At 32.8% G+C, this 14,947-nt stretch overlaps 1 protein-coding gene across 1 annotated transcript; it reads left to right on the top strand.

Moving 5' to 3' along the window:
* The first annotated feature begins 13,911 nt into the window (after nucleotides 1–13,911).
* On the top strand, nucleotides 13,912–14,947 carry LOC115960426. The gene has a single exon (XM_031079326.1). It carries the CDS (start codon nucleotides 14,188–14,190, stop codon nucleotides 14,716–14,718), a length of 531 nt encoding a protein of 176 aa, XP_030935186.1. The 5' UTR covers nucleotides 13,912–14,187; the 3' UTR covers nucleotides 14,719–14,947.

A 14,947-nucleotide genomic window follows, 5' to 3' on the forward strand; every position in this document is an offset into this window, starting at 1 on the left:
TACTGTATACATCACATAGGTTAATAGTATGTTATTGCGGTGTGCAAGTGACAATGACATCAAGGAGTGAATGGTTAGATGCATTCCTAGCTTATGATTTTGATGAATCATACTTCAACAACATTGATTATGATGATGCTGGTCATGATATTGATGATGATGACTGGTAGGGTTCAGAGTGTGATAGCGAAGATGAAGCAAAGTTTGACTTTGTGAATCCTTTGGTAGGTGAGATGTTTGCCTATATGCAGCAACATTATAATAAACAGCCCATGCATGATAGTATCCTCACGGGGCAAGGACACATGGATGAACTTAACAGTAATCCTAATAAGTGCTTTGAGATGTTTCGCATGACACGCCCGCATTTGTTACATTTAGTGGATGAGTTGGTCGGTCATGGATACTTGACGAAAGGGCAAGGTGATGTGGATGCCATGCAGGCGGTCACCATGTTGTTATACATACTTGGCCACAATATCCAAATAAGGTATATTGTAGACAAGTTCCAGCACTCAACTGAGACTGTGTTGCGGGCTCTTCACTCGTATGCGAGACATCTGATTAAGCCAGATCTAGATGTAGTTTGCCTCCCCGAACATCTGTAGGTGAACAAGTACTGGCCATGGTTTGAGGTAATATATATCACTTAGTTATATTGCAAACATATTCTATTTAACTAGGTACATACATCATCAATACTTAGTTATATGCAGAAATGTGTTGGGGCAATGGATAGCACCCATGTCAGTGTTCGGCCTTCTAAACATGCGACTCAAGTGTACAGGAGCCGGAAGGCTACCGTAACCACAAATGTTTTGTGTGTGTGCAACATTGACATGTAGTTTGTTTATGTTCATGCGGGATGAGAAGGTAGTGCTAATGACTCACAGGTGTTGGAGGAAGCGATTATTGACCTGTAGCATGGATTCCCATGGCCACCTATGTGTACTACAATTAATCTCAAAGGCTATCAATTTTTACATGTTTTTTTTATGGTTATTGTAGCCAATTCTGAATAGCTTCATGAACATGTAAGATCATACTACTTGGTGGACTTAGGCTTGCCTATTGGCACAAGTTTCCTTCCGCCTCACAAGTCAACTAGGTACCATGCCCAGGAATTCCATTCTAGTTAGGAATCCAACAACCAAGAAAGAGTTGTTCAACTTTCAACACTCTTCCTTGCGGATGGTTATTGAACGATCATTTGAGGTGCTAAAGGCTCGTTTTCCTATGTTCGTAAACAAGGCAGCATGCCTGCTCATCTTTTAGTAAAATATGTTTTTGGCATTGATGTATTTTTCTATTTAGATGGAAAAGAATTATTGTTTTCTTGTGCAAACTCTTGTCGATGTTATGATATTTTAGAATTTTTTTTTTAATAAAGTTTACAATTTCCTATCAAAACAAAAAACAAAAACAAAAAGACAACTAAAGCAAACAAAGAGATAAAAATAGAAATCAAAAGATCAAACTGTCTCATGCACTTTAATTCACCAAATTAATTTTTTTTTAAGGATACAACTTTGTTTAAAAACTTATTTAAATTTTTGCTGAAAGTGTGCTAAAATATATTTGTGCTTTAAATTAGAAAAAGCAAGGGTTTTTTTTTTTTTTTTTAAATTGTACATATAAGCTAGCTTATAAACTAGTCCCAAACACACACTTAGTGCCCAAAATATTTCGTTTGCCCACCCAAGTCAGCACCCACTTCTGCCATTTTACCGTTTTGAATGTTGTTTTGTCAAACAAAAAAGCAGCTCATTTCTCCTTTTTTATATAGTTATAGATATAAAAGATTTTGTTTAAGTTTTAAAGTTTAAAACTTTCATTTAAACCTTCTATCACAATTCTATTAAAGTTTTGCCACCTATCATTTTTGAGCTTTTTTTTTTCATAATTTCTTTCGCATGAACCTTCTCTCTTTTTTTTTTTTTTTTAAGTGAAGAAAAAAAAAAACTGGGGGAGAAAATGAGAGGAAAATCCCATTTAACCTAATTGAAGGACAAAATAATCTTGTTGTAACAAACCATAAAATATCTCCTTGTAACATAGGGCATTTTGTTTTGGGGAATCCATGTCACCACCAACATCCATAATGTGATGCATGACAATTTTGCTTAGGAATGTAACTACTCGTATGTTTAGTTTGATTAGGGATCTAATAAGATTTTCAGGAATGTAAAATTCTTATGGTTGGTTTATTCTTAGGAATTTTATAGAAATTATTTATTTTTTCTAAAATAACTTTAGATTTTTAAACAAAGTATTGAGTTTTTTTTTTTAATTAATCTTCCTCCAAATAAATAATGAGATAAAAAAAAATAAACTATAAATCATGGCAAATTCACTATAACTATAGTTTAACATTTTTGAATGGCATGTATAATATAAAAATAATTATTAAATTCTTGTTCTTCATGGAAATTACAACATCATGTCTTGTTAATAAAAATAAATTTTTTTTTTTAACATCTCATTCAATTCCAAATTTGATATATATACACACACATACATAACGACTAATTCTTATTTTGTCGTGTACAGTGAAAAGGTAAAAGACAATTTTGTTAGTTTTTATTTCTATTGGTTAGAGGGTACAGAAGAATGGTTAAAATAGTAAGTTTACAAAAAAAAAGTTGACTTTTTCCAAGAATGAGAATGTGAAAACCTACATTAAAAAAAATAAAATAAAATAAAAAATTTACATACCTATATAGATAGGATTGAGAGGAATCCAAACAACTAGAAGGATTCGATTCCTCTATGTAATTTGCAACCAAATATGCGAATGTTAGAAAATACTTTATGTTCATGGAATATACTTTATGGTTTGTTACAAAGAGAATACTTTATGCTTTAATGCCACTATCTTGTCCTTTAATTAGATTAAATGGGATTTTCCTTTCATTTTTTCCTCCCTAGTCTTTTTATTTTATTTTAATGTTTTTCCCAAATAATGTAAAAGAAAAATAGTTCACATAAAAGAATTTGTGAAAGCGAAAAACGTAAGGTTATAAAATCACACGGTAACAATCCAGCTATTTTTTATGAGCAAGACTTAGATATAGTATTTAGATGCTGTTCCTTAGGTTCTTTTCTTAAGATTCTGCTATATGGATTTTTTCTCATAGGATAAAAGTATAATTCTTAGTTAAGTAGCCACATGGCAGGATCTTAATAGGGGAACCTAAGAAACAACACCTAGGTACTGTACCTAAGTTTTGTCCATTTTTTATTAGGTATATTTAGGCAATTTTCATTTAAACCTCATGTGTTTGGCTAAGTTTCATTTAAACCTTATAGTTTTAAATTCTTTTATTTAAACCTCATAGTTTATAATAGTTTGAATTAAGTTTTGTAATTTTGGGTATGTTTTGTTTAAATCTTAAACTTTCAAAATGTTTCATTAAATCTTAGAATTTTGAGTATGTTTCATTTAAACCTTAAACTTTCATTATATTTAAACCTCAAAGTTTGAAAATAAATTTATTTTAAACCAGCATGGCACATGATGTTTAACGGGGTTTTAACAGGATTGTGACAGAATGTTAACTAGAATGTTTTTACTTTTTATTTAAACTTTAATTTTTCAATGAAACTTTTAAAAATTTAAGATTTAAATAAAACATGCCCAAAACTATAAATTTTAAAAGTAATTTAAGATTTTATTGTAGTGTCACCTTTTCTTAGCAAGTTAGGCAACTTAAACCATTTTTTTTCATATTTTTTTTTATCATTTTACTTTTTTTTTCTAGTTTTTTTTTAAGAAACATTTTAATTTTTTTTTACTTATGTAGTATTTTTTTATAATAAATCTTGTGGGAGTAACGAATCTTTCCCCAATCAAGTATTGTTTGTTTTGGGAATATGCTAAGGAGCCGATGCCACCCTCATAAATTTGTTCAATCCCACATCGGGGAGACACGCCTGCCACCCTTACCTTATAAGCACTTGGCCTAAGAAAGGGTGTACCATAGTGTGTGTGTGTGTGTTCATGTGGGATTGAACAAATTTGTGAGGGTGGCATCGGCTCCTCAGCACATTCCCAAAGTGAATAATACCTGATTAGGGAAAGATTCGTTCCTCCCACAAATCTAATGTGGCCATATATAGAAATTAATTGGCATCTTTATTTATTTATTCAAATTAATGGAGACATAAGCTCCATGTTAGCAAAGTTTTTTTTTTTTTTTTTGGTTAGATGAATTTTGTTAGTCACATTAACATTTTCATCCATTAGTTATAATAAGGATTAAAAAAAAAAAAAAAAAAAAAAAAAAACAAAGTTAAGGACCAAATATATACTTTAACATTTACTTTCTTAACCATTTTTTTTTTTTTTTTTTTTTGTGTGAATAGGATCTTAAATTAGAAACAACTAAGGAATACAAAGTTGAGGGTAAGCTGCACCCCAAGTATCAGCTAATAACTGGTACAAAATACAGGAAGGAGGTCGTAAATTTAAAATTATCACTACCAAAATGTCATTCCTTTGCCAAAAGATTTGTGCATTGATTCTCTTCACAGTAGGTATGGTGAATGTGAGCTTCCTCAAAAGACTGGAGGAGAGACCTACAATCAAAAATCAAAGCACTACATGGACGAGACATAAATGGCTTCATCATCATCGGATTTCAAAATAGTAACCACAGCTTTTGCATCAATCTCAATAATAAGCTTCCGGATACTGAGATTTCTTACTAAGACAAGGCCATCACGAAGGCCACAAAGCTCAGTTGCCATGAAGTGGGTGATTCCAATACTCCTAAAGAAATCTTTGATCTAAGTTCCCATACAATTCCTAATGAGGCCTCCAGCACTAGCCGTGCCTGGGTTGCCCTGAACAGAGCCATCAATGTTAAGTTTGAAGTAGCCTCGCGCGGGCGGGGGGTGGGGGTGGTTTGTTAATTCTATGGACATACCTCTCTTTGGGGAAAAGAAGGAGATCTTTTTCAAAATTTCATGCGGGTTAAACGGAAGGTTCTCCATGATGAGCTTGTTTTTAGTTGTCCAAATAGCCCCTGTTGAAAAGGGAAAAATAAAGCTCCAGGGTATGTTAGGGTGGAGGGTGGTAATGGGGGAAGAAGAGGAGGGGGCCAATGTTTGTCCAAATGGTATGAACCATAGGTCAATCCTGAAGAATGTGGAGAATTGTTTCTGTGGAGGTTTTACAAAGGGGGCATGAGCCTTCATTCAAGAATTTTCTTTTATGGATGAGCTCTTTTGTGGGGAGGCATTTATGTCAAGCAAGCTAGAGGAAGGTGGTGATTTTTGGGATGATGGGAATTTTCCAAAGTCATTTCCAATTAGATTGGTTTGGGGGATCGTTAAGAATAGAACTTTATGTGAGTGTGTGTGGAATTGTTAGTGGAAGAATTTAATGGATAATTTTAATTTTTTTAATTTATCTTTATGTCTTAAATTTGCCTTATTGTTAAATTATTTTTAATAAGGTAATAGAGTTTTTTTTTTTTTTTTTTTGGAGAGAGAGTTTTAACCTATGGCGTTTACTCATGATGATAATTTTTTATCATCAGACTAAGACATTAATTGATTTTTGGTGTAAGCGGGGATTAAATCTCAAATCTCTTATTTAACTATCAGAAACTTTACCAGTTAAACTAATTAGAACCCACAAATTAATAGCCAGTTAAGTATAGAAATATTGGATATTAAAGAATCCTATTGCAGCTATATAGATAGATGACCTTCTAGATTAAATGACAAATTAACACTTGTACACAAATTATAAACAATGGAGTTGACTTTTTTTATTGCAGTTTTCTTGTTATTTTTGCTTCTTCTTTTTTTGGCTATTGTTTATTCAGGCAAGGTTTATAACAGAGATGATGGGCAATTGGGCATGACTTGACTGCATTAATTACGTGCGTGAGTTCTTGCAAGTCTTCAAATAAAATTATGCTAAATGTGGACCTCTTTTCTTGACGGTGGGATAAGTCGTTGGAGCTACGAAAAAAAATTAAAATATTGAATACAAAATATGACCATTTGAGAGGCCATTATCATTGCACAAGAAATTTTAGGCAACAAGAAATTTACCAAAATCTCATATTGCGTGGTCAAAAATCTTATAATTTAATAGTTCTTTTTAAAAAAGAAAATTATAAAGAGAATTAAGAATCAAATCTCTCCCACTCGTTATAAGTTATAACTTATAATAATTGAATTATTAAAAAATAAATAAAATCGTTGTAGCACGACCTAGGCTCAAGTTCATTGTTGCCTGTTGGAAGCTATAAAAATCCATGTTCAATAGTTGAGATCCCCAGACCTAACTGAAAAGCTTTCTTTTAATAGTTGAGATCCCCAGACCTAACTGAAAAGCTTACCAGTTCTTTTCCGTTTAAGCTGTTCAGATTGTTACTCTAGTTGAGGAAGACAAGTGGTTCCTATACCCTACAAACTTTCCTCTTCTTTTTTGGGGCTAATCCTTGTCATCAGTCTTCAAAAGTGATCTTTATTTAAGGGTGAGTTTGGTTCAGTTTTTTGTAAAAATGCATAATGAAAAAGTAGAGTTTTCAAAAGGTGCATTATGAAAAAGTGGAGTTTCAAAAAGCTGAATGTTTGGTAAAAACTGTTAAAAAGTGTATAATGAAAAAGCTGAGTGTTTGGCTAGTACTTATAAAAGTGGCAGTTTGAGGGATAAATTACCAAAGAAGACAATGTATATATAAGGGAATTTATTTCATACTTTTTTTTTTTTTGGATGTGAGTTTATTTCATACTTATTAAATCATCTATTTCATATACTTACTAAAAAATAATAATAACAATAATAATAAAAATATATTATTGGTATTATTTTAATAATGTTTGGGCAATTTTTCTTTTTTAGTGTCATAATTATTTGTTATTACCCTTAATGACTTCTTATTAATATTAATTAAATCTAAATAATTTTCATCATCATGAAGCACAAAATAAAAATGTAAAAAGATGATAAAATATACACCAACAATCCAAGTTTAAATTGTACAACATAAAAATGTAAAAAGATATAAAATACATATCAATAACCCAAGTTTAAATTGTATAACACAAAAATGTAAAAAAGATGATAAAATACATATCAATAACCCAAGTTTAAATTGTACTACACAAAAATACATGATATTGTCCAAAAAAGCCAAATTTCAAATGCACAATATGACTATCCTTGATCTAAAATTAGATGCACCAAAATATGATTTAATGCTTAGACTTCATCTCGTAGATGAAATTTAGAGCAATTAATTTTTTTTTTTCTTTCAATTAAATCGATCTAGTGAGTTCCACTTTCACCCATTCAATCTTGGTTGTATTTCATGATAATAGAAGCTAGGGGAAAATGCATAATTACAAAATAATTTTTTTTTTTTTTAAATCCAACGACATTTCTAAACTTTAGTCAAATTTATTTGGGCTATTTGTTCTTCTAATTTAGCCCATCATTTGGGAGTTCATAAAGGAATGAAATAAAATAAAAAGAGTAAATCAAAAGAACGGAATGAAATGTATTAAAGTAATGGAAAATAAATGAATGAAATATAATTAAGTAATCTTGTTTGGTTTAAAAAAATTAAAGGAATGAAAAAGAATTAGGGGTAAGTTACTTTGTATAAGAGTAACATAAAGAGAAATGAATGAGATCTTTTTATAACAATATTACTATTTGATCTCTATTTTAAAATAAATGGTTGAAAATATAACGAAAATTTGAGGTTCTACGAGAATAGAGAAGAACAAGTATTCCATCATATCCATTCAATTCTCTCTATTAAAACTCCTAAATAAGGAAATGGAAAGAATATTCCAAAATAAGTCCTTTCATTCTATTCATCTCTCTCCTCCTAAATGGAGTGTAAAATTATAAATGACCATATTAATCCTCCAATTATATTTTCATGAGTTAAGTGGATGGAAAATGTTGTTGCATGCAATGCTCGAGATGGTATTTAAGTTTAAAAAAAAAAAAAATCATTTTAGGTTAAAATTTAGTTTTCTCCTCTCTTTCACACTCGACCAATTCTCTCTTTAAAAGAATCCACTCTTCTCTCTCTTGAACTTTTTGAACATCATCACTTTGTAATTGCAATTTGGTCACTGGTGTGACCTAAAGATGATGGTTGGGTATAGTTGTGGCTTTGGTTATGATTTGAAGTGGTGGTAACATTGACTCATTTTATTTGTGGCAAATTAGTGACTTGGGGTGAACAACCTGAGGTGAACGTAAAGTTGTCAGCCCCTAAGTGGGGTTAATGTGGCCGTGCCCAGATCGCACACCCTTGTTTTATATTTTGGTGCTAAAAAACCTATTTCACTTCGCACAAATATTAATTCACAAAACTTATTAATTTTGTTCTTTGAATTGTTGGGGAAAAGTTTAATTAGGTCATTTAAATTATTAATTATGTTAGTTGTGGCCATCATTTATTAATTGTGTCCATTCCATTCCTGAGCTATTGATTAGGGTTGAAGTGGTAGTCCAATAATAATGGTGTTGATGCCTACTTGGGCAAGAAGGCCCAATAACAAGAAGAAGTCCAACAATATAGAAGGGAGTAAGAAAGAAGAATTAGCAAAGTAAGAAGAAAACCATTAAACCCATATGATAGGAATAATGGTCCATGAGCTTGTAAAATAGTAGAAAAGCCTCAAAGGAAGCAAACGGGCTCAAGGGAGCCCAAATAAGGAAATAATAAGCCCATGGGAATTATAAGAAATGGAAAGAAAGCAAAAATGGGCCGAAGGAGCCCAAAGAAAGGAATTAGTAAATGGGGTTGGTACAAAGGCCAATAAGCCCCCGAAAGTAAAGGATATGGTAATTGGGCCAAGGAAGCCCAAAAGACGTAGCAAGAGCTTATGGGAATGTAAGAATGGATTGGGCCAAGGATGCCCAAATGAATAAAATGGGCCAAGGAAGCCTGAGATGGTATGAGGATTAACTGAGCAGAAACATTGGGCAATGTGAATTGAATAAAAGAAAAGTGCATGGCAAGCCCAAAAGAGGCCTAGCAAGCACAAGTCAAGTGGTAACATGGCAGAAGTAATGGAATGATGTGGTAGGAACACTAGTGGACCCACAAACCAAAAGTAAAGAAAGATAGGGGCCAAACTAAAGAAAGAAGGGCCCATACCTAAACAAGACCCAGCCCAAAGAATGAAATGAGGTGCAAAGAATGAAGACCCAGTGATTCATTCACGCCACAAAAGATTAAGAATGAGCAACAGAACGTGTAGCAAATACCAGATAAGCCCTCAGGCCATGGCAAATGCATAAACAGCAGACAGGCCATGGACTCACATGAAAGTGGAGAATGCACAAGGCTTAAGCACCACCAACTTGTATCCAGCCAATACAAGGGCGGTGGGTCATGGGACAGAGGTAAGAGAGGGTATGGCTTAGTGGTGGAGAGAAGAGGGAAGCTTATTTTGGGGTTCCTGCTTAAGTTTTTTTGGGGGAAATGTCTTGTTGGGATGACAAACCACCTAAAAGAGGGAAAGATGAGCTGGAATCACTAAGTGCATACCATAGGAGTTTGTAAGAGGGAATACCCAACCCTTATTCGGATGGGAGTGCCATGGAGAGCAAGAAAACAAAACAAAACTCTTTTGTCTGAGAATGGAATGTGGCATGGCCAGCATAGGATAGTGGTGATGGCTGAGCAGCCGACAAACCAATGGGTAGTCTGGGAAGGACACCCATACATGGCTGGCCCTAGGACTAGGCCATTTAGGCCATGGCCTAAGGCCCCCAAATATGGGGGCACTAAGTTTTTTTTAAAAAAAATTAAAGAAAAAATGTAAGTTAGGTGTAAATTTTTTTCCAAGGCCTAAGATATTAGAGTTATAGAAGCATATTACAAGTTTTATTACATAAGTTTTATAAATTTATATTTCACTAATTACATGAAGTAATTCAATACTTATTTATTTTTTTGTTGAAATGTCACCTCATTGCTACATTAGTTTGTAAACTTTTTGTAAGAAAATTTATAGCAAGTTTAGCATTTTCTCCAAAAATATATATATATATATATATATATATATATATATGAATTAATAGAAATGCAACCTAATCTCCATTAAGTGAATGAAAAATGCTAAAGCTAATACAAATTTTATGACAAAAAACTTATAGACTAGTGATGTGACAATCATATGATTGGTGTCACTTAAATAGTATAATAAATGAATGTTTGAATAATTTTTTTTTTAATTGGTGATATGCTAGTTTATAAAACCTACATAGTAAGTATTATTAGCTCACTTTGAATGAATTAGTTATATTAATAAGTATGAATTAATAATAGATTTGAAATAAAAAAATATATAATAAAAAAACTAAATATTATTTAAGTGACATTTAGACGTAAAAGGCCCCTTTAAAATTTCCGCCTTAGGCTTGAAACTATCTTGGGCCGGCCCTGCACCCACACCAGGCCAAAAGTAGTTGAGAAGTAAAACAGTAAAACACATCACGGTAGGCAGTATAAAAAGGCCTTAGCTGTGCATAGTGAGGGGAAAATGACACAAAAAAGGGGAGGAAGAGGAGAAGGCAATTAGAAAGAGTAAGGAACAACAAGTGAGAAAAATAGCAAGAAAGAAAAGAATTAGAAAATTAGGAAGAAAGGAGGGAATTTAGGAATAAGAGAGAAAATGGAGGGAAGTGAGGAAACAAGAGTGTGATAGGGGTATGCACTAATAGGCTAATCCCTTCTCTCCCTCTCAATAGCCTACTCTCTAGTAAGATTAAAAGGATCTGAGGATAAGCCATTTAGGCCCATTCTCTCAAAGTGGGTAATTTCCATAGCATGTTTTCCTTGTGGGATTGCCCACATTGAAGAGTGGTTCCCTTCCTGGACTTAAATCTCCTAAGGAACCAAGCACGGCAGGCTAACCACTCCTTTCTTTAAGTTGATCAAGCATTAGCATTATTTCTTTTCCTTTTATTATTGTCACTAACCTATTTCTGCCGTACACATATTACTGTGCATTCTTTACTAGGAAAGTGGTTTAATCACTGTCAGCAAATATATTCTTCTTGTCTTGTTATATTATGCCCTTCTGCTATAACATTTTTGTGATAGCGTCTTCTACCATGGGCACATGACCAAGATCTCAGCAAAGGGGTCCTAACTTGTGCACAAACTGGGTTGTGGTGAGTTTCAATCAAGCCAGCCCAACTCTCCTACCCCAGAACTATTGGGCCACAATGCGGCAGGAAGCAGTCCAGCCAAGAAGTGTAGAAAGACCCACCATAAATGGCATCCATTGTGGTGTCCCAAATATATAGTTTGAACCCCATCTCTCGTTATCCCACTCTACTTTAAAAAAAAAAAATTATTGTGACAAATTTGCCCCACAATTTCTAAAATAAAGTTAATTTTAAGTCAGATAATCCTTTTAAGATTTTAATGGAGAGTAAACAAAAAACTAAAATATGACTTGATCTTGAAAGTTTTTTTTTTTTTTTTGGAGGGACAATCTTGAAATTTGAACTACAAAATTGACACAATTCATTGTTAGAAGAATCAAATTGAACGTTGCTCAATAATTAGACCAACCTAATAATTCAACATTATTGAGAAAGGGAAATTATTCCAAATTATAAATTTATCTTGTTTTACTTGCCAAATAAGGATAATCCATATCTACACTTTACCTTAATTGGACAACCGATGGACAAGGAAATCAAGAATGTTATCTCAAACTGATAAACAAATTTATCATAAACCTGCATATCCGTCTAACTGAAAAAAATTATTGACACATCCAATTTCATATCAAATATCACAACTTGTTAAAGTGAGTGAGTGGTGATGAAAAGAAAAGTGGTGGATAAAAAGTATTCCTACACACAATTAACCACTATAACATATTGTAAAATTGGATGTATCACTAGATTTATTCAAAAATAAATATAGGTATGTGAAAAGTTTGTAAAATCAAAGTTATGAAAAAAGAAAAAGAAAAAAAAGAAAAAGAAAAGAAGTTCAAGTGTCATGACCAATTTAGCAATACGAATGAGGCTCTTGATCAACAAGGTTTTTTTTTTTTTTGGGAGAAGATCTTGATCAATAAGTTGATGTGATGATTTTAGCCTTTTTTGTCGTATCGTCCAAATCATAGACTTAGAAAAAACTTGTGTTACAAATTGAAATTGCACCTAAACCTCATCATCCATTATTAGTGTGGAAGCAATCCAATCATTGTGGAATTTAAAGACTTTTCAAAAACCGATAACTTGTTTAGCATTCCAAAATCTTAAAATGGGGAAAAAAAATGATATAACAATTAAGGGAAGTAATGATAGGACAACATAATTTTTCATAACTTTGCGCTACAACTCACCATGTAGAGAGTTGTGATTGATAAAAGTGTGATGATGGGCCATGTGGAGACACACTTTTATCAATCACAACTCACCATATGGCGAGTTGTGGTACAAAATTGTGAAAAATTATGTATCCCAAACATTACTCAATTAATAAAAAAAAAAAAAGTCAAATCAATACAATACTGTAAGCTATTTTAGTTTGGTCAATGGAATAATATATTTCGGTACTAATTAATACATGTGTACTATTTTGAGATTACCATTAATTATATGTATTTATATAAATAATTATCTATTTATATATTTATAAGTCAAAGTTTATACAATTTATTTAAAATGATATAATTTGAACATAATTATATAATCTCTTTTTTCATTTTCAAAATGGCACGACAGTAGCTGGTGTGTACAGTTCATTAATAGTTTTTTTTTTTTTGAGAAAAAGTTCATTAATTGTTGGACTTAGGAAAAAAAAAAAAAAAAAAGAAAGAGAAAAAAAAAGAGAGTTATTATTAAGTTTGAATTAATGTTCACGTGGGTCAGACACGCAAAACAATAAAAGTAAATAAAATAAAAAAAATCGTTTTATTAAACATGGGTTAACACATAAAATAAAATAAAAAGAAACTGAAAAGGCAAACAAAATAGAAACAGAAGAAAGAGGCATTCGGTTTGGGCAAAGTTTTTAGCGTCCATTTGAATACAATTGAAAATTGAAAACTGAAAAATATTACAGTAAAATAATTCTTAAATGTGTGAATAGTATTGTGGGACCTATTTTTAATGAAAAAGTTACTGAAAAATGAAATTTGTGGATCTATAAACAGTACATAATGTGTATTGATTGGCTGAAAAAAATGAGAAAAGTCAAACTTTACAATTACTGTTCATGCGTGAGTTTTCAGCCCAATCCAAACATAACCTTAATATCATTTTAGTTTGCTCATTATAACAGAGTATTTTATTACCAATACATACTGTACATAAAATCTGGTGATACAAAAATCCAAGTTAATTGTGACCGTGGGTTTCACTTAAAATTTGTTAAAAAAAATATTATTTAAGTAACATTTTTATTTTTTATTTAAAAAAAAAAAAAAAAACCCCACCTAAGTTTGAAAGTAATCAAGTTCCATATCTCTCCAAAAAGAACGAAAAAAACCATATCTGAGTAATTTGAAGTCTCTGCACTGTGAAGATTCCATGAAGTTGGTGACTGCACTGACTGGGTTTCATACCTTCACTTTCGAGACAACGCTCGATGCTTCGTATCGGCCGAATCTTGAATGAAGAAGAAGAAGAAGAACAAGTCGGCGAAATTGGATTAACTCGTGATTTTTATGTTCCGGACCGGTATGAGTTTTTCGGCCGAAATACGATATTTCCTCCAGTATGAACCGGTATTTGAACCGGCATGTAACAGGCGCGTTTCAGTAAGGGTAATTTTGTCATTTCAGTCCCTCCTGGTTTTCCTGTAATAATGTACACATTCTGGGTTAAACATTTAACTCTACTACTATAAATACAACCACGCCCTCCCTCACCCGAGTCTCCCACTTCAAATTCATTCTCTCTCTCCCTCTCTACTTTTCTCTCGTCAAGTCTCTCTCTCTCCCCCTTTCTCTCTCTAAAAAAGCCAGTTTCCGGCCACAATTCATTTATTACCAACTTTTTTCACTGTTTTTTTGGGTAAAAAAAAAAAAAAAACAAATTGGGTAATTTTATTTTACCCAATAAAGTGAAATTACCAATTCCTCCTTTTTTTTTCCATTTTTTTTTTTTTTTTTGTGGGTGTGGGAGTGGGTGGTGTGGCTGACGTGGCATGCACCCATAACAGAGATATGAATACCAAAACGATGCGCCTTCCACCTCGGCGAGTGTTGACGCCCAATGTTACAACGACAACCACATCCTCAGCCACAACAATCAACAACAACAAGCGCAAAGAGAGAGAAAAAGAAAAAGAGGGTTTCAATGCTGCCACAATTACCAAAATACCCAAGACAGCTACGGCTCGAGCCGGTGGGAGGATAGGCTTAGCCGAGCTGGTATTTTCGTCCAATAAAATATTAGCGGGTTACTTAGCCCACGAGTTTCTCACTAGAGGCACCCTCTTTGGTCAACAGTGGGATCCAACTTCAACTAATCAAAACGAGGCCGTTTCAAAGAAAGCTGAGGAAGAGAAGAAGCCAAAGCCAAGTGGTGAAGCTGAAGGACAGGTGGAAGAAGAAGAAGGTGACGATCAACAACAACGACAACAAGAAAAAGAAAGGTACGTGGAATTAGCAAATTTGCTCAAAACTGGAGGGGCCCACTTGGCTGGCATCGTAAACCCCACCCAGCTTACCCACTTCTTACACAAGAAGAGGTGATCATTTCCTATTGGTTTATATAATTTATAAAAAATTTCGAAAAACCTTGTTGTAATTTGTAAATTTTGTAATGCGTGGTGGCCAAATTGAAATCATTGAATTTGCGTACCCATTTCAAAAACAAAGGCAAAAACCACCCCCTCCCCCTAACTTTTATTTAAAATTGTACCCCTTTTTTCTCAATTGGGTCTCTCTCTATCTATCTCTCTAAAATTCAAAAAATTTACTA

This window comes from Quercus lobata, chromosome 9 (assembly GCF_001633185.2).
Source record: "Quercus lobata isolate SW786 chromosome 9, ValleyOak3.0 Primary Assembly, whole genome shotgun sequence".
Classification (NCBI taxonomy): Eukaryota; Viridiplantae; Streptophyta; class Magnoliopsida; order Fagales; family Fagaceae; genus Quercus; species Quercus lobata.